We start from the raw sequence: 24,458 nt of genomic DNA on the forward strand, positions 1-24,458 counted from the left end.
GCTATTATGGACGCGCAGCGTAGAGAGACAGAGACACAGACACAGGGACACATGGAGGAGAGCGGGATGCCGTGGAGACATCTCTCCACACACATGACAAGCGGCAAAAACCCATAAAACTCATCTGTCAAACACTGGAAACGCCGCCTATCAACATTCATGTTCACTAATCCTTGGCATATATGCGCAAACGGATATATAGTCGAGGCAACCATCCACCAGGACACTGCCTGAGTGTGTGTGTCTGTCGAGCTGCCATTATCAAGGTTTTTTGTTTGACTGCATGTGTGGTAGAGTGAGAGAGTGTGAGAGAGAGCGTGGGGAGTAAAGTGTGCAAAAAGGATTAAGAGCAACGAAATGCGTTGCTCGACAGACAGTAGGTAAAAGCTGCAAAAGAACAAGCTGGAGCAGCAGCAGGAACAGCAGTCAAAAATCATATTTCTCGCTACGTTGAAAGATGATCTATCAAATGGTATTAGTTAGGGGCAAAAGCTGCAGCTAAAAGGAATGTCTAAGCAAAAAATCCAAGCCCCTCACATGACAGCAGCAGCAGAAGGAGCAGCATTAGGTGCAGAAATGTGCAAAAATTCACAGAAATTTATGGATGAAAATATGGCAAGAAATGTCGATTGTTGAACAAGAAATAATAGGCAAGGAAAAGGAATAAAAAAGTAAATACTTTAAAGGTGAAAAAGCTTCAAGAAAGATTGAAGGAGAGGTGGAAACTAATAAAACATGATCCAATGGGGAAATATGGTTTTAATAATGATAAAATCTTGAAGAAATAAAGGAATTATTTTATTAATTTGTACAGAAAGTATTCCAAATATTAATCATCAAGCTTGTTACTACTCCAATCAATAACCTAATGAAGTCTCTGCTCTATTCTCTCCCACTTCCATTAGTCAAATTTCCACATTCATAACTTTCAGCTGCAGACAAAACTTCTCTTTAATGAATGCAGCATACAGAAATTCTGGCTCAGAATAACAATTTGATCCACACCCCGAGGCGCAGTCCAATAGAAATCTTTGGCCGAAAAAGTGGCTTGAAAAAAGTTCTAGGAGTTTGGGCAGTTTGGCCTTGGCCGTTGGTAAGCGGGCAAGACGTCGCATGACATATTTAATTAGACGCTTGTCAGCTGTATTAATTGATGGATTATGCATACATGGAATATATGTATGTGTAGGACTGTGGCTTGGCCATCTAATTTCGTTGTTTGCACTCCCCTTGCCCACTGCCTGCCCTGACAGTTCCTTTATGTTGGCCATTGATGCAGGTTTTTGCCTTGTTTTGAGCTGCTTGGCTAACCAGCGGCAACAACAGCAACAGCAACAGCAGCTACGCTTTTGGTCATAATCTTGTTGTTGACATTTCTGCCCACACACACACACACAAACACACAAACACAAAGCTGTCAACCCTGCCACAGCCACCTACATCTGACAGTGCCACTGCCACTGCCTGTGACTCTGTGTGACACCCACAATTTGCAACCGAAACCAAACTCTGCACACACAGACACAGGCACTGATTTGGAGAGAAAGGGAGTAATGCGAGAGAGGGAGTAATGGGAGAGTGGAGACGTGGAGACGTGGGTGCTGGGGCCTAGACAAACGTTTAGAGTTTGACAACGAGCTGGGATCCTGACAATATATGCCCTAATGGCTGTGGAGGTGGAACTAGCATTGAAACTAATGACATTCCACATAGAAAATCGTTCTAAATTACTGTAGAATTATTAGCTAGACCCAAATCTATGTGGAATATATTATTATTATTATTATTATATTTGCTCTATTTTGCTGCTAAATTCAATTAAATTTGCCTTTAAACGCCTAAAGCAGCCTAAAACGGCTTAACAATCCTTAAAGAAAGTCTCCTTCAATGTTGTTCAACACCAATCAAATGATCTTCAGTTGTTCCTCAGCTCTAATCAGGCTTTTTACTCAGCAAAAATTATCAGGAATATGATTTAAGTTCATTGATTTGCCCAAACATTAATTTACTCTCTTTCAGTGGCAGCTTTGGGCCACAAACGCAAAGATAGTTGCACAAACTTCTACCATTTGATTCACTCTTCAATTTTAAATTCACAACCAAGTCAGCCCCGTGCCTGCCCTGTCCCTCTGTCTGCTAAAGTTTATTCCACCTTCTATCGCCTGCGAGTTGAACTTGCTGAACAATTTTCGCCCTCACGCAAAGGAATTTGACAAACAGAAAAGACCGCAAAACCAATCCACACCCCGACTATTCTCCACCCCACATATCGTTCCAACTCAGACATTTTTGGCCACACTGAGCGCCCGGTGTAGACGAGAAAATTGTAATGCATTTGCCATGATTTGGCGCATAATAAATTATAACCATGTTCGTGGTGTGGTGTGGGGTTGGTGGCTCTCCCTCTTCCTCTCTCTCTCTCTCTCCCTCTCTCTCTGTTTGTTTGTTGCAAAAACCAACAGCACCTACATATGTGTGTGTGTGTGTGTAAAAACACCTGACGGATTTAAATTTTATCATGAGCTCAACTACCGTTGACTGACGTACTGTCTATATGTCTGTCCAACTGTCTGTCTGTTTGTCTTTCTGTCTGTATATGCCACAACCATTCCTTATCTGAAGGCATTACCCAGCTCCATCTTTGGGCTGCCTCCGCCTCTGCCTCTGTCTTTCGCTCCTTGGGCTAAAATAGTTTTTGCCTGACATGTGTGGGTGTGCTTTGTGGGTGTACTGTGTGTGTGTGTGTGTGTGTTTGGGTTTCTGTATGCTCGTTTGCGGGTGTGGGTTAATGTTTTAAGTCTTTAAGCTTTTAATGCTTTACATTCTTTGGCGCTGTGTGTCGCACACCTGTGAGACCATCCATGTCTTTCCCTTTACCCACATACATTTTCTGGGATTTATATTATATTTTTCGGGGACAATTGCATTACACACACACACACACACACACACACACTCACACAGAGAGTAGAGAAGTTTCTGGCAGATTGAATAAACTTTGCAACTGATGACAGGCAGAGCCACAGTGAGGAATTTTTGCAGAAATCGAGACTTTGGAATGCACTGGAAATTGAATATGCCATCAAAATTAAAATAAAATAAAATAAAATAAAAATGCAATCCAATGAAAATGTTATGAAAAAATGTAGAAATTCCTTTGCTCTGCTCGCACTTGACATAATTTATGTTTAAAGGCAACTCAGAAAGGGTTGCAAATCCACCCACAAAAGGCAGCAAAAAGAAACACTTTTGACCAGAGTTTTGAAAGTTACAATCTCTGGTGACTCGCTGGCCTTCAGGCCCGCTGGTTCTTAATGTAATTAATCACAATTTGCGGATACACAAATTGTCGCAGTAAAAGTCACATTTCTTCAACCAAAAAAAAAGAGCAGACAAAAATCAAGGAAAAAGGAAGGCGAGGCGAATGAGACAACAAATAAAAGCAGCCAACGAAAATGGGGCCAAAATAAATTCAGGCTAAAAGAAATCAAATAGAAAAGGCAGAGCAAGAGAGAGAGCGAGCGAAGAGATGGTAAGGAAAAAACGGGCTGCACTTCCGTTGCAGAGGCTTCCGTTGATGGCCCTGCCCTGCCCTGCCCTGCCCTGCCCCGGCTGCTGCTGCTGCTTCAAACTTATTCGCAGTCGAATAAATTGCGCCCTCAAATGGAAATGCAACCCAGACTCAACTATTTGTCTCACTAAAAATGGCGAGACCATTTGGACCTGCCCCGCATCCTTCAAGGGGGCTGTGAAAAATCTCAAAAGGATGTCGTTGCCATTGTTTGCCTTTGACTGCGCACTTTCTGGTGCCATCTTTTGCCCGGCCCCTGGCTGCGGCCCTGCCATTTTCTTAACAAAAGTCAATGGCAATTAAGCAGACGTCGCGTCGCGTCTCTGGCCCTGGCGCAATGCGATCCCCATAGCGCCCATAGTCCCCCATTGGCAGAGACGGAGAGACAAACCCACGTTGATGGTCAAAAGTTTGTCGCAAAGAAGACAAAAAACCGGGCCAAATTACTGCCCGGGAGGCGTCCATGTGAGTGGGCACACAAGACGGATGAGTTATGCGATAAATACACACAAATATTACTTGGAATTTATTCTGCAAGTAATATTTTAAATCATTTTTGAATGCCATTTTAGTTGTCGCTTTGTGGGCGGTGGGCGGTGGGCGGGCTAGGATATGCCTAATTAGACTGTAAACTTTGACCTACAACTGGAGGTCTGTGCAGACAGCTAAATTATGGCAGATTTATGTACATTTCTGAGCGACGGGATGGAGATATACTTTAGTTTTGAAGAGGTCCTTGGTGGGTGAGACTGCGCACAAACTCATGGAGTGCATAGTTTTAAAGTCGGTTTGTATGTCGGACAAACGTGTGGGTTTTGTGGATGTACGACTAAGAGAGAATTTCTGTATTAATTTAGGAAATTTATAAACCTATACCTTTTCCACTGGCAGATCACTTGAGCTATAAAATCTAGCAGAAAATGTTGCAAATTATTTACAAATAATTAGCTAAAGTCCTCATACATCGGACCATTCATTTAAGTTTCGTTTAAATGTTTCTTTCCCCAAATCTTTCAGGCTTATTTATCACTGTGGCCAAAACTCACATGTGAGTTATCTGCTATTCACATTTGTATGCGCCCTACGAGTCTCCGCACCCATTCCATTCCTTTATCCTTTAGCCCCTCTGGTTGCGCATTTCAATTTTAAATGACAAAGTTATGGGATGCGATGCCCCGGCCCATTGCCATGCCCAACCAAGATTCTCCGAAAGAGACTTTCGGGAGCAACAGACAACTAAATGTTTCCCTTGAAACCGGATGTGTGCACAAAGTCTCTCTCTCTCTCTCTCTCTCTCTGCGTGTGTGTGGTGTGTGTGTGTGTGTGTGTGTGTTGTGGTTGCATTTTAAACAATGAATATTGCACATGTGCTGGTGGCGGCTTCCTTTAACCTTTTTATGACTGACCCGGCCAAAACCCGCTGGGGAAAAACGAAAAAACGAGCGGCAGCCAGGGAGTAAGCAAAAAACGGCATAGAGCGGAGAGCGGAGAGCGGCAAACGGGGCTGGTCCAAACCATTGCACGAAAAATTAGAATTGCTAATGTTTGCGGTAAAAATTTTGCTACTACCATGCCAAGTGTGTGTGTGTGTGTGTGTGTGTGGGTGTGGGTGTGTGTGCGTTCAACCATGTGTGAGTGTGTCGCGTTGTCTGCCCTCCCTCCCTCCCTCTCTCTCTCTCTGTCTCTTTTGGCCATGTTTGTGTTGGCCAGTTTTAGTTTTGACTCCAGCTTGCAGAAGCATGAAATTAATTTAAATTTTTGCGCACTTGGCTAATTTCTTTTGCTTCCCCAAGCAAAAAAGAAGCAAAAGAGCACGAAAAAGAGTAACAAAAAATGCAAAAAAATAACCAAAAAAGCCAACAAAACAAAAAACAAAAAGAGGAAAGACAAGATGAAAGCGATGGCCATGGAGTCGCAAGTTTGGATACACTGGCGGTCTTTGAAGTGGGTTTTTGTTGATTTCTGTGGGGAAAATATAGAACTAACTCTGGTTGAAATTCAATCCAAGGAATTCTATAAGGAACTTGAAGAATCTTCCTCCCATAATACCCTCGGATAGTGCATAACTTATGGGCTGCTCCTGGTTCTGTCTGTCGAGGGTACGGCACTGGTTTGGAGATTGTTTGGTAAGCAGATTCTCCCCCTATATCTCTCCCGCTCTCGCTCTCTCTCTCTCTCCAAGATAATAGTTTTAATAGTCCCTTGAGCGGCCTTAAAAATGTATGCGCCGCGTTATGAGCAAAGAAACGCTGCGATAACTGGCAACTGTGAACCCAGGGACCTCTCTGCCTGCCCCTATCCCCACCGCCTACTCTCTCTCTCTCTTTGGACCTCTGTTGCCCTGAAGCCCTGGACACTCGCTTTCTGCTTCGTTTGTATGCAAAATCGTTTTACATTTTCGTTTCGTTTCATTTCATTTTACTTTACGCTACACCCACCTCGTTTTGGGGCCAGTTTCTTTGGGGGATTGCGGTGGGTGGGACCCGTGGTCCGTGGCTGAGTGTAATCTATGATTAGCCGTGAATGTAGCAAAAGGTAGCACTCGGTCTCCATGGACTTGCAAAGTACGTTTTGCTGCTCCATTTCGGTATTGATATTTTATGATAATTTGGGGAACACTTACATGCAAATTAAGAGAATATTTTGAATAATATCTGACGTGGAGAGGGAGGCATAATGTTAATCGAAAGATTTTGTATAAAATATAATGTCTGTAGGAAGTTTCAAAAGGTTTGTTGGCATTCAAAGTCACGAGGGAGCTCGTCTTAAAATGATTCTCCACGGAACAAGGCAGAGGAAAAATCCATCCTGAATTTATTTACAAGTAAAAAACTATTAAAATCCCTCAAATATAGTCACCAAAGATAGTTTATTTGTAGACTAAAATCCTCTCATAAATCTACATAAATCTCCACCCAAAAAAATACTCCATGAAAATGTTGCAAACCCCAAATCGAAATATTTGACAGAAGCACAGAGACCCTCGCCACGGAGGGGACCCTCCACCTCTACCCCTCCGTGTGCCCACTGGAACAAAGTCAAACAACACTTGCAATTAATCAAAACCCATAACATCGCACAGTGCCTGCAATTCGTATGCAAACACGCATATCATATGGGGAATACCATGGGGCAGGCCAAAACTTACATGGCGCCTGCTGGTGGGGCCTACATTGAAGGATGTTGCAGGATGTTCGGGGCAGGATGGTACTTGGGATGGTAATGGGGTCTGAGGACGTCTGGCTGTGGTAACGCATTAAGTATGCGTTTTAATTAACTTTTGATGGCCGGGGACGAGCAGCAGCTCGAAAGCAGGCAGCAGGCAGCAGTCGCCAGTCGCCAGATGGCAGTTGGCAGCACCTCTCTCTCTCTCTCTCGCTCTTTCTTTCGGTAAAGCAACAGGACAACGGGACACGACGAGGCTGTCCAAAAAACCTTTTTTATGCTACAAAAAAAAAACAACACACAAATCTCCACCTCAGTGTGTGTGTGTGTTTAAATGTTTAATGCTGTTTTGAGAGTCCAAAAAGCCGGCTAATGAATGGCTTCGCTCTCGCTCTCGCTCTCGCTCTCTTTGCAGATTTAGCGTTTGGTCAAAAGTGGAACCTAAAACCAGAACGCATGCCTGAGCGTGCCAGAGAGACTTAGAGAGGGAATTGGGGAAGGTTCGGCAGCGTCTGCGCTGTGGCAAATGCCGGGGCAGGCAGCCGTCGGATGCGATGGCTGGCTACTACGCCAAAAAGGCTCAACAACTGAAATGCGTATACACACCGAAATACTCATGGATCCTGAGAGGGTAACGGGGCACACAGGGAACATGGAGATGGGTGGGAGTGTTACTCCCGGTAGTAGGAGTTACTACAGCGAGTGGAGGCGGTGGGTGGCGGGGAGTGCAGTTTGGAACAGCTGTTGCCGCGCCTGCAGATCTGCACTCTGCACTCTGCACTCTGCTCTGCGCTGCTCGGCAAATTCTCCCACTGTCCACTGCAAAATCTCTCACTGTCTTTGCTATCAAGTATTTCTGTGTTTAATTAGTCCAAGCAGCGAGTAAGCCTCATCCTCTTTAGAGCCATAATCAGCCTCATTCTCATCATCATCATTGACCGACCGCTTGCTGTGTCGGGCAATTATTGTAATTTAAGCAGACCATTAATAAGCCAGCCACAATATTTGTCTATTCATTGGAGCCGCCAGCCAAATCGAGAAATCCAAAAGTCCAGATTGAACCAGGAATGGGAATAGGAATAGGAATAGGAATAGGAATACGCCCAGTAGAATACTCCCAGCTTGCCATTAGGCAGACAGTTCAGGCAGTGGGTTCGTGCTTTCAATTAAATGCGCTGTGCTCTGGCATAAATCACGCATACGCCGCGTGCAACCCACCAGCAGCATTCGATTGGGTTTTAGGACTGTAGGAAGTGAAAGATGAGTGGAAAGTCGTGGTGCTCTATTAATTTTCGCACTGTCACTCGCCACACAAAAGCAATTGAAGATGAACTATTGCAAATGTCTGAAGCGGAAGGGCGAAGTAGGAGCAGGAGCAGGAGCAGGAGCAAAAACAGGATAAAGGATAATCAATAAGTGGCAATTAAAGTTGTAATTTAATGGAATAATTTTAGCAACTGGGGGCTGTCTTCAGTTAAAGAAATCTGCAAGAAGTTTTGGGTAATATTTGAATTGAAGAAGTGTAAGCTGCACTTTTGCCTGCTAAACTAAAAGCTAGACATTCTCCAATGCATTTGACACATCTCTAAGCAAACAAAATCAAATCAAAATCAGCCAAGCCCGATGCCACCCGTCCCTCGATTCATAAAGAGATGCAAAACGGCATCAAATATGCCAAACTCTAAATGGGCAGAAGAAGCCAGGCCCCAGCCACGTACAGCTGGCGACACAGACAGACAGACAGACAGATGGATGGATAGATGTTTGGTTGGTTGGTTGGTTGGATGGATGGATGCGAATGATTTATGCACAAACTCTAATTAAACTGTTGACTCAGGCAAATGAAACATGCGGTGATGTGTTATTAACACCAAAAGCACTTAAAATGTTTAAATAGCAATTTTCGCAAGGCAACCAGATCCCATTTATGGGCACCATAATTACAATAACCACATATGCAGCAGGAGCAAATGCAGAGAGAGAGAAATTTGGCTACGGATACCATTGCAGATAGAGAAAGAGAGAGAGAGAGAGGAGCATCATTGGTTGAATGACAAGTCAAATAGAAGACTACGACGGGGATCCACATGAATTATCGCATCTAAAACCGATAATGTGGTGCGGGGCTTTGCTTTGCCTTTGCCTTTGCCTTTGCCTTTGGGGACCTTTGCTGGCTTATTTAATTAAACGATTTTCATTTTGCCCGATAATTGGAAAGGAAAATCTTAAATTTTCCCATTTACCGGGCACATGCAGGACACATGCATGTACAGAGGAAAAAGGTTGTTAAACCAAGTCATCTCTCGGTGTATTACGTATACGTCATGTTGTAATGAACTTTCGTTCCAGAGGCCAGAGCCTCTGCCTCACTTGGCTTTCATTTGCGTAGCCTGCACCTCCCCCGCTTCTCATCTTTCCAGCGCAGCCATCATTTATCCATTTGTCCAGCCATCCCATCCCATCCATCCATCCCATCCCATCCAACCCATCCAAGCTCCTGCTCTGCTGCTGGCTGCTCTGATTATATTGAATGGAGCGCAAATTGCGAGCAGGCTGAAGTCGGCAAAGCCGAGTTGCAGCAGCAGCAGCCATACAACTTATTCATGAAAAATGAAATGAAATTAATTGCAAATATGAAAACTTTATTAAGCGAATTTATAGCTGCACAGAGCACAGATTTCAGACTTCTGTCTCCGCTTGGCCCCCGTCACTCCGGAAAGGTTTAAGCATTCAAATTGTGCAAGTTCCACATAAAAACTGGCGCCGACCCGCAGCAGTCTCTTTGCTACACGTACATAAAACGGTTGGTAAATCCAGTTTTATTTTTAAAACTAATCATTTTCGTAAGCCCGAAAAAGTGCTAAAAAAAAACAGAAGGGGTCCAATGAAAATACCAAAAACAACGCAAAAAATTACAAATCATATCGTTGTGGGCAAGGCAGAGGGGGGTGGCAGATTTTATGACAATGAAGATAACATTTTGAATGGAAAGCAGACAAAAAGATTGAGCCAGAAAGGCTTATCGAAACAAGATGAAATGAGCCAAAGGGAAGTAAGGAAATCCGTCGAAATATTTCCAACGATTGTAGCAGCATTTCTACTCTTAAATATGTTACATTTCAAAGATTTTACTAATAATATTTAGCGTATATTTATTGATAGAACTCCCAAGAATGCCAATCCAATTCTACTTAATTTTCTCGCATTTATTTCGCAGATTTTGGCCCTAATTATGGTTCATTCATCTGCGATTTTGGCTGGCAGCATTTGCCGGAAAAATTATGCGCCGCAATTAAGAGATAAACAATCAGTTAAAGCAAAATGGGGAAATCTTTTGGACATCTAGAAGAGGAAAATATGGAAGGACAGCAGAGACAGAGACAGAGACAGCGGCAGATGCAGAGACAGAAGTGGGTGACGTTGCCAAAAGCCCAAACACTCAGTGAGACACACTGAAAAGAGAGAGAGAGAGATAGTGGCAGTGTCAGTGTGGCAGCATCAAGTTGCAAGTTGACTTGTGCTGACCTTAATTACACTCCAAAGTGCATGCGACATGCGGCGGTGGCAAGCAGCAAGCGACAACGACATCAGCGAGTGTTGCGGAAACGGTTGGGCATCAGGGTCAGTCCTTCATTCAGAGCATCCAATGACATGCGAAAAATGCAGTTAATTAGCTATGAAGGACCGCACAGAACCAAACAGAACGGAGAGAAACACAAATAAAAATAAAAAAAAGAGAGGAAAATGGAAGCACAAAATTTATGTGCATTCAATTCAATTGCAGTCTCGCTCGTCATCGATTGAGGCATCGGCCCTGGCAGCGGCCAGTTTCCCGTTTGAAATATGCCAGAAACATTCGCGCACACACACACACACACACACACAAGCCCCCACACAATCACAATTGGGGGGCCATAAAAATTCACTCAATGGCAATTAAGTTTGGCCACCGCCGGGGCCTCTGACCAGGCAACCAAACAATACCAAATCAAGCAGAGAGTCGAGGAGAGTCGTGCCAAAGCCCCCCAAGCTCCCCCACCCAGTTACCGCTGACAAAAACCTCTGCAAACCGTCCGCAAACCGTTGATGACAACGTCGACATCGCGGCATTATGACTCTTGGCTTTAAGCCAGAGATCGAACAGCAGCAGCACCGTTGGTAACCGATACCCAAAAACTGAAGCAAAAATCAGCCAAGCAGTCAGTTTAGTTTTTGGGTTTTAGGTTTTCCATTTTCCACATTTTTTTCTACTGCCAAATGTGGCATAATGAAGCAATCCAGTTGCAATAGAGAGACAGAGCCAACAAAAAAAAACATAACCAAAACGTCCGAAGGGGTGTTCTGAAGAGGGAAATCCCCTGGAAATTCTACCAGGAAGAGTGCAGAAAGCAAATCAACAAATTGTAGAAGCACAACGCTGCTTTTCCTAAACAAAAAAAAACAGTTTCTGCTCCTAAAACACGCAAAATGTTTTACCAGAACATCTTCCCCCATCAAATATTGCAGCCTGCAATTGCTGTAAGCCAAAAGACATTCAAGGTAAGCTGCAGGCAGGTTGCTGACTGGCTGACTGGCTGACTCGCTGCCAGGAAGTCAGAGAAAGGCAGCTGCTTGGCAGTGGACCTGGCACTGGCACTGGCACTGGCCAGACCAATTGGCCGTGGTCACGCCAATGGGCCAACTCGGCAAAGACGTCTCCTACACCAGCCATGGCGTAGAGCACACTCAGGAGAGCAGTTTTACTGTGGGTCTGCACATGGTCAGCGTTGGCCCGAAACGATAAAATATCGCAAATCTATGAAGTGCCCAATGCAATACTTTTCTTTTTTTTTCTGCTGTTTCAAAGGGTTTGGGTACTTGTGAAAATGAAATTGAAAAAAATTGCATTGACGCCATAAATCAAATGGTTATGTGTCAAAGCATCATCATAGTGTGTGGCTGGCTGGAGGGGGAGTGGTATAGTTCCTAGATTGCTGATTTATCGTAGAGTTTGGCCAAAAGGCAGAGCTGCTGCAGGAAAGTTAATGGTATTGCGCTTAATGGAAGTTTGCCACGAGCCAAAAAGGAGCGAGCATTTTATTTTACATTCAGTTTTTAGCTTTTTACTTTATGGCACTCGAAGGAACCTTTTCTTTTGATACATAATAACCATTTAGCTGACATATTTCCATGCACTTTCCAGCTCTGATTTCACAGCATTCACAGCAGTGAGAGCCATTCAGTGGCTTTACCATTTGAATGCCTTGATTTGGCATAAAATATTGCGAGTGGTTTCCCCTTTTTTATTGTCATAATTGATAATTGCAAACGATTTACATTTTTACATTTTTACATTTTGCTGCAACTGAATTAAGGACCTGGACACACACACATGGGCAAAGTGTTTAAATATGCAAAAGAGTGAAAAGTTTGCCACTGCCAACTTGTTGCAGCCACAAACCACACGCAGGGAAGAGAAAGAGCGGAACATTTGCTATGCGCATATATGAAAATTTGGTACAAAAAGTTGAATTCCTTTCTGGAATAATTTTCAATTAAATGAACAGAAATTGCCATCAAGTTAAGTAAAACGTAGATGCACATTCCCTCTCTCTCTTACTGCTCCTCATACAGCCATAAAATGACTTAAGAACAAGCAGAAAAAACATTTATTAGCAACATTAAGTGCAGACACAAGCCGAGCACTACTTATGTGCACTCTGTTAGCCCTGGGAAAACTTTTAACTAAAACTCGAACAATGCCCGTAGAACTGTGAATGGGCCATGCGCCTGCCTGTTAAGTGACCTTTTTATTGTGCCCCCGCCGTAACTATAAACGGAATCTCAGTCAATTGTGATAACAACAATCAGAAGAGCTACAAGAGAGCTACCCAGCCAAGTGGACCATAAAAAAGTAAGCAACTGGGCGAGGAGCGTGCAGGGTGGAGGCTCTTAAAAAGCGAAGAAACACAGAGAAAAGTAAATTTTAAATGAAGCGCATTGCATTTATCCCAGAGACCTCTCGACAAGATGCTTAAAGGATTACAATTGCATTGAGCAGAGTGGTGTGCGGAGTGGGGGAAGGACACACGAAACTGTAGGAGCGCAGCAGCCCATCAGTGCAAGGACTCGAGGATGAGCGCCGACTTACGCACAAAAGCAAAGAAATAAGAAAAGAAAATGCAACTTTTCGCCTTCGGATCGAAACGAAACGAAACGCTGCTCAAAAATAAGAATACAAGTAAGACGACAGGCAGGAGCCAGGAGCCAAGCTGTTGGCAAACGAAGCTGCAGATACACTAGCAGAAGCAGAGCTTTGGCCATGAGATATATGCACAATATGGTGATCAGATTTATAGCTACAAATCTGTGAGAAATTAAGGTAACTAAACCCCCTACTAAGGGTTGTAGAAGTCAAAGAATGTCGCACAAATTGATTAAAGCTCAAAAGCAAAATACAATGCAATATATTAGCAGCTTCAATTAGCAGGTTCTATGGCAGAGCCACCACCGTCTCTGGCTGCAGGGCAACTAATCAAAAAGTGACATAACGGGAAGGTTGGGAAATGGAAACCATGGCAACCCACCGACCGACGACAAGTGACAACCACATGGCAATGACCAGAGTTGACAGCCAGGCTGAGGGCTGTGCTCCCCGCCATCGCTAATTTGCCGACATTTAACAGCAAATGGCTGCTACATCCACACACACACACTGCCTGCCTGCCTGCCTGCCTGCCTGCCTGCCACACGGTGCAGCAACAATTGCCATGAAGCCAGCCAATGCATCAACGCTGCTGCTGGATGAATTAGCAGGAGAAGTCCTGGAGGAGGAGAGGTTGAGCTGCGCATTGGCTGGCTGCTTGGCAAATTGGTTATGGAATGAACAGCAAATATGCAACAATTATGGATGCCATATGAGCCAGCGGAATAGTTGTAATTAGCCAAAGATATCCGATGGATAATGCACGCTGGCAAAATGCACATTGCATAAGTCCATGGCGAACGGAAATGGAGTCTAATAAATGATGCAAAGTAGTGGCAAAAAAGTGTGCAACGAAGAAAACTTTTACAAATGTTCGCTCGAGAATGCACTACGAATAAAAGGCAAAAGGCATCACTAATTAACCACAATCCACAATCCGTTTGTAGCAGCCAGTGAGTGTCTCTCCAATGCACACATCAAATGCTCATTTTCTGTATCAACCAAATTGGATTTTGTGACCAACACAAATGAATGGAAATGAATGAAGCTGCTGCTGCTGCTGCTGCACATACAATTTTCTATAAATTTGCATAATTTGATTTCCAATGCATTGAATTTAATGCAGCCAGAGAAGAGACACCCAAAAATATACCAAAAACCAACAGCTGGAACAACAGCAACGAATATCTACGAATACGAATATTTGGAATAGGCTGCTTCGGCGACCACTGCTGGACACTTCCTGTCCCAGGGAATTTTCGTGTTTCTACGTGTTTCGTTTTGCTAAGCAGACAGCAGACAGCCAGGCTCTCCATGTGCCAAAATAAATGTAAATTGATCGAAAATGCTGTAGGGCCGGGTGCCTAGTTCAACAGTATAATTAAAACCGAAAATGATATTTGATTTTCGGCGACAGGCTGTCTCTCATGGGTTAATGTATTTGTGGCCTTGCATTTTGCATAATAGATTCGCTCGGCGTGTGTGTTCTGGATTGCGATTGTGTGAAACTGAATTATGGACCCCGCACACAATAAGGCAAAAACACTTGCACACAAAAGTCAACGGCATAAACAAGGCTCGAAAGTGCAAGGAAGAGAGAGAGCAGAGTAGCAGCGGAGAGGAGGGGGTCGAGGTGTGTGTTAAGTCTCAAGCGCACTTAGCACTTTTCTTCTCTAAGAGAAAGAAAGAGAGAGAACAGCAGGAAAGTGTGAAGAAAGGGTTTGAATGCCTTGGGGTGGGGCAGAACCGAGTTAAATGCACTTACTTCAAAGCGCCAACAGCAACAAAAGAGCCAACGAGTTGGGCGCCAAAAAAGAAAGAGTGTGGCCAAGTCACACACACTTAGTTACACACACACACACACATACACACCGTAAGCAACAAGGGAAACCACTTAAAAGTAAACCCAAAAGCCATCCATGTAAATTTCTTGAACTTTTCTCCTTTACCATTTCATTTTCCACTCATATTTATTTAACATATTTTCCATGAACCAAATGTCTGTGTGACTGACTCTCTATCCATGTGAGTGTGCGCCTGCCACGCCCCTAAATTAAATGCCGCCCCGCGTCCTTGTGTACATTTCATGCAATTGGATTACATGGCACTGCTTTCTCTCTGCACTCTCTTTATATTTTTCCCAACGACGTTTTCTTACATTTTCGTTTCGTTTCGTTTTTCTTCTTTTTTTCCGCTGGCTTGCCTTTTGTACAATTTCATTATTTCATTTTGTAAGCAAAAAAAAAAAACAGGGGAAAACTGTTTTGCCAGTGGATTTTCTTCTCGTTACGAGTGCGAAATTGGGAGTAACTTTGCATACTTTGACATTATTTCGGTGGGTTTTCATTTAGCAGAATGGATCGGGGACAGAAGCAGACAGGTGGGCAGAGGTTGGGCTCCAAGCAGAGCGAATAATAATAATACTAATCAGGAAATTGTTGCACGAATGGTTTCCCTGTTGAGCGAACATATTCAATACAAATTAATAGAAATTGAATTTAAATTCAAACATAATAAAAATAGAACAAAAGATGAACCAAAATAAATCCAAGAAATATTGCTGGAAACCTTGTAAAGGCCCCACACACTTTTCCTTTGTTGGCGTTTTCATTTGGCACTAATTGAATTTATTTCTTATAACTCCGCCATTTAAATGTACAAAGTCAATCAATTATGTAACTTTCCATTTGCCTTGGCCCCAAAGCTTATCACATTATTTATTTAGTTGAAGAATAGCCTGGCCTGAATGCCTGTTTAAATTGGGGGGGGGGGGAGAAAATAGCTCTCGAAAACTGCCAACTAGGGACAATTTATGCCTGAGTAGCCAAGGCACGGGGCACGGGGCATAGAAATACTTAATAATAATTGAACCGGCAATGACAAAACTTTGGAGTGGCCGCCTTTTGTTTGTCTTTCTTTGCCCCGGGCATATTTTCCACTCATTCCCATCAACAAAAAAATGTAATTAAAACCTCGGGCATCGCGCAGTGGAAATTTTCTACTCATTTTCCAGCGCTCCACTGCTGCTGCTCTGCTCCTTGTTAAATAAAAACTTTATTTGATAATTTATGACATTTCGCGCCGCGGGTAAAACTATGTAAGGATCTGCAGCAAGCAGGACATGGCCAAGATGTTGAGGCGTCTTTATCTCCACTCCAAAAAAAAAATCCAATTAAATGCTCAAGAGCTAACCACACACACACACACACACACACAGGCGCATTGATGTCACCACAAGCTCATTCATTGTGTGCGCTTCCGTTCTGACATCAAGGACATGGACAGAGCCATGGGATAACGTCCCATCCCACCCATAATGCTGCTTAAGGTTAAGGAATTTAATTACCTTGCGGTTCGCTCGCATAACTTTTGCACCCAAAAAAGAGAGAAAGAGAAAGCGGAGCAGGGAAGGGGCATTTTCTGGCCTATTTTCATTGCATTTTCCACACACACCCACACACACAGACACATTGACACCTGAACGGACACCCACACCTACTGCTGCTGGCTGTCTGATGCTGGAAAATTTATAATTTTACCCTTGTGGCAGGTGCACATATTTCTGAGCGAATAAATCTTGAATATTTGTGTGTGAATATTTCTGTTCATAACTGCTGCCAGAACCCTCGCACTCCTGATAATCATCTGCATAAAGTTTGCCCATGCCATTCGCTGATATTTGACAGCAAATATTCGAAGCAGAGAATAAGTCATTTAAGCCCGGCTCCTCCGGGCCCTCGCTTGGCATTCACTCAAAATGATGTTTGCAAATGTAACCAAGAAAAGGCGAACCGCCCCCACGAGCTTTTAGTTGCCAACTTACTGTGGACTTTGCAGCGCACCCACGCAGCAGCCATTTGGAACGCACTATGCCAGCATCAGCGAAGAGAACGAATCAGGAAGGGCAGGGGAAACGCACCATTGCCTGGCAAATTGGTTGATAACAATGGGTTTACAGCAGCAGGAGCAAACATCAGCCACGCCATGCCAAACCAACACAATAAACCATTCCGAAAATCAAACTAACTAAGTTCCAAGTGGGTTGCAGCAGAGGCAAGAGGCTACAGAGGAGGGAGGCACGTGCCAAAAGTGCCAAAGTCGTTTGTTGGCTGTGAAGATGTGAAGCCAGAAGCTAGAACCTATCCAAGTGGCACACAGTTAGCGCTAAAAGAATCTACTACTACGACCCCCTGGCTGCATGTCAAACATTTGCATCCCAGCAGATAATGATCCTGATGGCCTCCACACACTCACCCCTCCCCGCACAAATGTATGGGAATGTTTAAAGTTTTGTTTGTTAGTTTCGATGTGGTATAAGTCCTTGAGCTTTGAACTTTTCAAATGTGTGGGGGGGTCTGGGTGTGTGTGTTTGGGGGGAAAAAAAGTTGTTAATAACAATTCGGCTAAAAGAAAGTTTTTGGGGCAAAATCTAAAAAAAAAACTGGAACAAAATTTTGAGCGGTGGGGTTTGCGGGTGCCAAAGCTCATTTATCACAATGATGAAGTTGCCAAACAAAACGAAGAGATGATCGAGTAAAGGTTGAGTGGATGATAGGGCAGCCTTCGATACGGAGTGTATTTTGCAATGCTTTTACTTTAATCATAAACCAGAACACGACGACACTGACAAACACTTGAAAAAATGCAAAACAAGTTCGAGGCACAGACTGGATGATGCTTTGTAGTCCCACCACACCCACACCCACACCCAACCCCATATCCTTTCTCCTCTCTCTGTTCAATTTTGATTGCAGTTCTCCAACTTCAACTTATCGTTGATGACTTTGTTTTTGTCAACGTCATGGCTGTCATGCAGAACGTGTTCCAGTACCCTCACTCCCACTCCCACTCCCTCTTGTGTGTGTATTGTGTAACAGATTTCTAATGCCCGCAGCCTCCTGCTCCCCCTCTTGAGGCAATATTTATTGTTTTCCAACTCATAATCCTTGGAGTGGAGTGGAGCAGCAGCAGCTCCTTCTGCTGTTACTTGTCGGGCTGGTCCTTCGGGCTGGTTGCCTGGTTAAGATGGTTTCCAGCTGCTTATTGGCATTGAAGTCTGTTTGAGTTATGGCTTTGCTGTTTGACTTAAGGTGCAGGCAGAAGCCATTAAAGTTATTATTGGGTGAGTTTTTGGCTGTCCACGTTCAGCTTCAGTGCACTGTAGAGAGCGGTGGAGAGGTTTTTGGGTTGCTCAAACCCTTATCCATTCATCATTCATCCATCAGCTACTATCGAGTATTTTTCGTAGCTTTTTTCAGTTATTCAAATAAGAGAAAAAACCCAAACCCACCATTAATTGAGAGCAATTAGAGGCTGCGGCAAATGTCACTTTGATGACCTCCCTCTCCATTCTGGATAAATATCCGCAACCGAAATGCCGCAAAAACCAACGCTCCACATTTCAATTTGATGACCCAATGACCTCGCCACTGTTTTCTGGGCAGACACCACGGATGCAGGGGCGTGGCTGAACTGTGCAACTCTGGTCATTGTTTGCCATCACGAAGGGTTTAAATGCTTTAAAGTCAACATTCCAAAGCTTTGTGGGGCGGGGGGGCAAGCAGAACCACTTTAAGGGTTATATGTAACATCCCTTAGCCTGGAATCCCTCTGCTATCGCTGCTAAGCTTTACAAATTTGTTATTAAGATGTTTAACCCACAAAAAAGCGAACCCACACAATCGTAGGAGGAAGGCCACACAAAAAATTGCCACAAATAAATGAGCAAATAAATAACAAGTTGCCCAAGCGAATCTTTTGTGTGTGTGACTGGCATGATACGAACACAAAACTGCTAGAAGTTTCTGTACACAGATGAAAGCTCTTGCAATTGCTTATACGAGTGGATGACTTGCCCTGCGGCGACTAACAATGTACCTGCAGGAGAATACAGATACAGACAACACAATTGGAAGGGAGAGTTTTGTAGCCAAAAACTAATTTCATCAAATGGTTATAAATTGCATTTTCTGTGGCAAACAAATCGGAGTTTAAATTGTAACTTAAACAAGTAATTAGCTCTTGTAACTATTGGTTTACATTTGCAGAATTATTTATACATTCGAGCTATACTGCGTCGCTGAGTGTCAGTGTATCAATCCCACAACGCTCTGTCACTGTTAACATCCATTAATTAGTACATTTCTGGTGGCTTCTTGCTACCATTTCCCACAGTCAACCAATCCTAAATCCTCTCTACACCCTTACTTTTTCCCCCATTACTATTACCATCCTTTATTCCTGTTCTACTTTGCTCTTCAATCTCATCTCTAACGACCCCACTCAACATAAGTGCATCCTTGAAAATTAAAAACTTCGCCGCACACACATGAAAAATTAAATTTAATGAAGCATCTACACAGTCGCCACCATTCACACACAGATACAAGTGCCTGACAGCCTGGCCTGGCCACACTCGCATATGTTACGCATACGCCACGTGGCACAGGGCACAAATTTAAAAATGCTGGTCACTGGCTGTCCCTGGTGCTCCTGCGGTACGCAATTGCGTGGCTAAAACCATAAATCACACTGTGCCTGCACAACGCCAACACCTGCCAACCGAATTGAGGTTTACACTGGAAACGTTCCGGCCATGGACAGTGGACAGAGGACAGAGGGCAGTGGGGCAGTGGGGCGAGCAGCCTTGAGCAAATGCACCAAATTTCGATGCACCTTTGCCATGGATATTGATATATCAGCATAAAACTATCAATGCACATACGGGAGGGGGGCGTGGGCCGTGATTATGTTTGTTGATGACAATCGTTGGAGGAGGAACGGAGCCGAAGGCCTTGGGGCAGCGTCATTAGCATCAAAGTAAATTTACGCTTATAAATTAGCTAGAGGCCAACAAACCGAACTCAGTGTCGAGCCATAATTCAGGTAAATCATATAAACCCACAGATAAATAGAGAGCGAGGACCTGTACGGGTATATCCACCCACTTTCCACTTGCAATGTATACAAAATATATTGCCGTAATTCCTTTTCGCTTGCCTGCTTGCCTGCTTGCCGGGGCACAACTTATGCAAATTGGCGGACAGACGGGCTCTTTGTCAAGCAAAAGCAAGTTGCATACCAGAGAAATAGAGCTCAAAAGTGTACACTCCCCCCCACACCCCTCTATATAATATACTATACTCTAATATATATGTAGATCTATATATATATATATATAGGAAAATTGCATGTTTCACTGCAATGAAAACAAATCGCAAAATTACCATAATCAAAGCATAAAAGGGATTTCTGTCTTATTCTTTGGCCCCCCCCAGCAAGCTCTCTCCCCAGCTTCCTGCTCAGCTTTGCTCTGCTTCCCGCTTCTGCTTAGCTTGTTGCCAGGCTCCATTTGGCTTGTTCTCCTCAACACTCTCTTACACTCTTTTCCGCCCCTGCCGACTGAGACAAAAGAGCGAACCTCTTTTCTGCTCGTTTTTTGCTTTTTTTCTTGTCTGTGTTTTTGAAACTTGTCGACCGACCAAGTTTGCTCGACGAAATATTTTAAAGTAATTGGCCTCGTTTGTTGGCTGCCCCGGTCGCACGATGCGAGATGCGAGATGCGAGATGCAAGTTGCTAGAGAGAGAACAAGAGCAAATTGAATTTCGAAATAGATCTATTTGAGTTTGGTAATTGGTGCGGGGCTTCTACGAATTGTTTTTGACAAGTTTCCCTCTCGTATTTTATTGCGGTCTCTTCGTCCACGTCCACGTCTGGTCCCCAATCCCCTTTCTCCCCCTCATCTAAGTCTACCCATGAATGGTGCGTGTAATTGCAGCCAGGCGCAGAAAATGAGAGCGGCAAGAGGCAAGAGCGGAACCACAGATAGAGATACTGCTGGACAAGTCTCAGATGAGTGAACACTGAGTGGGAGATATATATCAATGAGGAGGGGTTCTGATTTCTGATACTTTTGATAGTCAAAACTTCTTCGGTTTCTGTGCCTGTATTTTGCATTTGAATTTCATTCATGCTGACTTTGACATGTATACCCTGAATGAAAACTTCAGGAATATTCTTTGTTTGAACTAGGTCGCTGTCTTTAATTTTAAATTGAAAATAGAAAGACTTAAATTCCCTTTTGAATTTGAACTACAACTTTTTAGATATCTTCTCAGAGGGTATATCAATTGGTGTAGAATACTTTTAGCGTTGATTTAACATCAATAGCATCAATAACAATTTAAACCCCATCCGTATGCTGAAATCTTCTTATTAAATAAATTAAATTTCCAAACCCAACACCAAGTTAATTTTTAAACTCAAATTCAAACTTACATGCAATCGAATTTTTGAACCAAGGGTTGTGGTGCTGGCTAGACGATTTCGAAATTTTGAATACATGTCGGATGTTGTTTCCGAATGTCGAATACTTTTGGATATACTTCGAATGGTTCTAGTCCTTGATAGCGGTATTTCGAAAACCTATTAAAAAGAATAGATTTAAATATTGTATGTTCAAGTCACAAACAATTTGAATCTTAATTAATTTTCTCCGCATTGCAATGCAAATTGAGACTTATGTTAATTAATATTAAAAAGAATCCAAAATCCTAAAATTATTAACAATACCATTCCCGAGTGCTAATCGAATTTCAAAACCAGCCACCAAAATGTAGACAAGCAATTTCGAACTTACAATGTCATTTCTCAACCGAAAAGCTTTCAAATACTCCATCTTGCAAGGGTTGCAGTCTTGGCTAGACGATGTCTGTGTCGACAGCCGAATACTTTCTTTTGCGTACAGTATTTCGAATGATTCCATTCCTTGCTAACGGAATTTCGAATACCTATTGCAAAAATTAGATTTAAAATTAGTGCGTTTTCCGTGTTTACTTATAATTTAAGTTGCTTATTTATATATTTTCTTAATTAAAAATTCCTAATTAAAAAAATAAAAAAATATATGTTCAGTGTTTTCTTTTGCATATATATTTTTTTTATAGTTGCTAAGTACAAAAATTTGATACTAAAAAAATATTGTTACAATTTTGTTGCTAATTTAAAAAAAAAGTACTACAAAAAAGATATGTACATAAAATGTGGAAGACACCAGTTGACGGATTGGACCCGCAAAGTACATGCACAGATAAGTACAGTAGACACTCCCCTAAACGACTATGGACGTAAGATACTTGGATAAACGTGGACTAACAGCTAGGAACACACACACTGAACGATACGATACGATGGGGTAGACATGGACTGGATTCCTGGATTGGTTTGGAAGAATGGAGGGGGAAATGGGGGTGTGGGTTTTGAGACTTTGGGAAATTCGATTCAATTCTACTGTGGGGATTGGGTTTGGTTTTGGGTGGCGCAAAATTCTCCATAGATTGTATTTGGAAAAGCGCTTACCACGCCCACTTGGGGGACACCTTGTCAAAGTTCCACTCATCGGGCTGGCCCTCGTGGCCACCGTCCTCAATGGGATTCATGTCGGACCACTTGAAGGGTCCACTGCCTGTTCGCCGCATGGCAATGGCTCGCATATCATTGCGCACCGGTCGCCGCTCCGTGATGAGTTCCATTTCGGCCAGACTGGCTGCATCATCGATGGTCACACTGAGACGCTCGTCGCCAATGGAGGAGGGCACACCCTGATCCTGCTGTTGCAGCTGCTGATCCTCCTGGCTGTCCTCATCCAGCGCACGCGGCTGTACATGCTGCAGTCGCAGGAATATGGGACCCGCAAACGCATGATAATCGCTCATGCCCAGTCGCGCATTGTAGGAGAACAACTTGAGGTCGATGTTGCCATAGGCAATGGACTCCTCACCGCCCAGCAGATCGCCACGGAAGCCGTGAGCGCGCAGATACTTGTCCACCGATTCGAGGTTCGTCAGTTCCGCCTCATCGGCGGCAGACAGCTGCTGATCGTCGCTGTAGTTGACGCCGCTGGCCTCCAGGGTCTCCTTGAGGTAGGGCACACCATTGGCCAGCCACGAGGTGTTGCCAACGACAAGGAAACTCTGAGTAACATCCCGACTGGGCATGCGGCCCGGCAACTGTTCGGCAATCCAGACCATGTCTTTCAGCTGATCGTGACGCGACTGTATCGCCGCCTTATCCTTGTCATTGAGCGGCACAGGAGCATCATCGTGCTTGTCATCAGTGTCGAGGACATTGTACAGATTATCCTGCACGCCCAATTTGTTCAGATCGACGGTGATCCATTGCTTGGCTCCTGTTGCGGGATGCCTGGCCATGGCCCTGGCCCAAGTGCGTCTGTTCTGCGCAATGCGATTGGCAGCCATTACACGCGCCACCAGCGGCACCACATCCTTGGTGTCCACCGACTTCCACAGCTGCAGATTCTCATTCTTGATGCCCACGCCACCGACAATGGCCTGCACCTGCCTGCCCTTGATCACATAGAAGTCATCGGTGGAGCCGAGTATGCCGGGATACCCTGTGAAGGTGATGTCCGCACCGGGCACAGTGTTGCTCCGCTGATTGGGCGAGAAATGGTAGTGGAATTTGTAGCGCTTCTGTATCCGCAGCATCGAGGAGTAGCTGCCCGCCGTGCTGTGGCCAAAAAGCAGCTGCAGCGTCTGTGGGTTTTGCTCCTGCTGGATGATCCTCGTCAGCATCGATGCGCTGGGCAGAAAGAAGTTCTTGGGCTGATCACTGGCCTCCTCCTCCAGCACCGTGCTATTGGGCAGCACAAAGTTCTCGTAGTAGATCTTCAGGTCTTGTATGTCAGCGGCGGCATTCATCAGCAGGAAATCGGAGAGTGGAATCTCCTCCTCCAGATCGGAACGTGCACGCGTGGCGCCTCGAATGTAGCCCGTCTCCAGGCCCTCCAACTGATTGAAAAACAAATGCAACTGATGCCAGTAGTGATCGTGATCGGCCCGGATGGCCGCCTGCTTCTTCAGATGCTCAAAGTTTGTCGTCAACAGAACCCTTAGCCACTCGCAGAACTTTTGTGTGCTCTCATCTCGCTCACAGGATGAGGAAATTGTACTAAAAAAATGAAAAAATCCATTACAATCTATGGTTACATTCGTTTGTTGCTTGAGCTTACTTGGCCCACTGATTGTAGATGTTCTTCCAGGTGAGTGAACCCTCCAGTATGCCCGCCGCATAGGCCTGCACCCAATCCGGATACGTTCGCTGCGTCTCCACCTCAATTTGTGCCCAACTAGACAGGGAGAATGAGGGCTTATTAGAGTACGATCAGTTGGAATGTTTGCCAGTTCTTACCCATTCTCATAGACCGAATCCTTGTAGCATATCCTCGCCACACCCTTGGGTATGTTGACCAAATCATTCTGCTGCTTCCAGTTCTCAATTTGAAAGCCAACTTGCTTTGTCCAGAATGCCGTTGCACAGTAGGTTCCATCATACTCGGGTCGATCCATGTAGCCAATGAAGAAGGCACCAATTACCAGTAAACCAGCTCCGATGAGTATGTAAGTCCCTATCCGTGTTTTCTGCCATGATGCACCAACAACTTTAAGCATTGTTCCGGCCGTCGTGAAGCTGATTTGATAACCAAAAGCAAATATAGATCACACGCGATTGCTGCAGTG

At 44.0% G+C, this 24,458-nt stretch overlaps 2 protein-coding genes across 2 annotated transcripts in view; both read right to left on the reverse strand.

Annotated features, from left to right (window-relative positions):
* The window catches only part of LOC117579098, a 37,305-nt gene extending 15,602 nt beyond the window's left edge, over positions 1-21,703 (reverse strand). Inside the window, exons 1-2 of the mRNA XM_034264821.1 lie at positions 21,560-21,703; positions 21,199-21,345 (exon numbers count right to left, since the gene is read on the reverse strand). Of these exons, the coding sequence (XP_034120712.1) occupies positions 21,199-21,345; positions 21,560-21,685 (273 nt within the window). The 5' untranslated portion in view covers positions 21,686-21,703. The remainder of the gene's footprint in view (positions 1-21,198; positions 21,346-21,559) is intronic.
* Positions 21,704-22,138: 435 nt separating this feature from the next.
* LOC117580225 (putative phospholipase B-like lamina ancestor) lies at positions 22,139-24,421 on the reverse strand. Its single transcript, XM_034266639.1, has 3 exons — positions 24,130-24,421; positions 23,951-24,067; positions 22,139-23,889 (listed from the first exon to the last, which is right to left on the reverse strand). Exons 1-3 carry the CDS (start codon positions 24,387-24,389, stop codon positions 22,275-22,277), a joined length of 1,992 nt encoding a protein of 663 aa, XP_034122530.1. The 5' UTR covers positions 24,390-24,421; the 3' UTR covers positions 22,139-22,274.
* Between the last annotated feature and the right edge of the window lie 37 nt (positions 24,422-24,458).

This window comes from Drosophila guanche, unplaced genomic scaffold, assembly GCF_900245975.1.
Source record: "Drosophila guanche unplaced genomic scaffold, DGUA_6, whole genome shotgun sequence".
Classification (NCBI taxonomy): Eukaryota; Metazoa; Arthropoda; class Insecta; order Diptera; family Drosophilidae; genus Drosophila; species Drosophila guanche.

Excerpts from the sequence above, each read along its gene's own strand:
- LOC117580225 (XM_034266639.1), bottom strand. The coding sequence starts at position 24,389 with ATGCTTAAAGTTGTTGGTGCATCATGGCAGAAAACACGGATAGGGACT. Across the intron at positions 24,068-24,129 it reads GATTCGGTCTATGAGAATGG|TTGGGCACAAATTGAGGTGG; the intron begins GTAAGAACTGGC and ends CTCCCTGTCTAG. Across the intron at positions 23,890-23,950 it reads ATCTACAATCAGTGGGCCAA|TACAATTTCCTCATCCTGTG; the intron begins GTAAGCTCAAGC and ends TCATTTTTTTAG.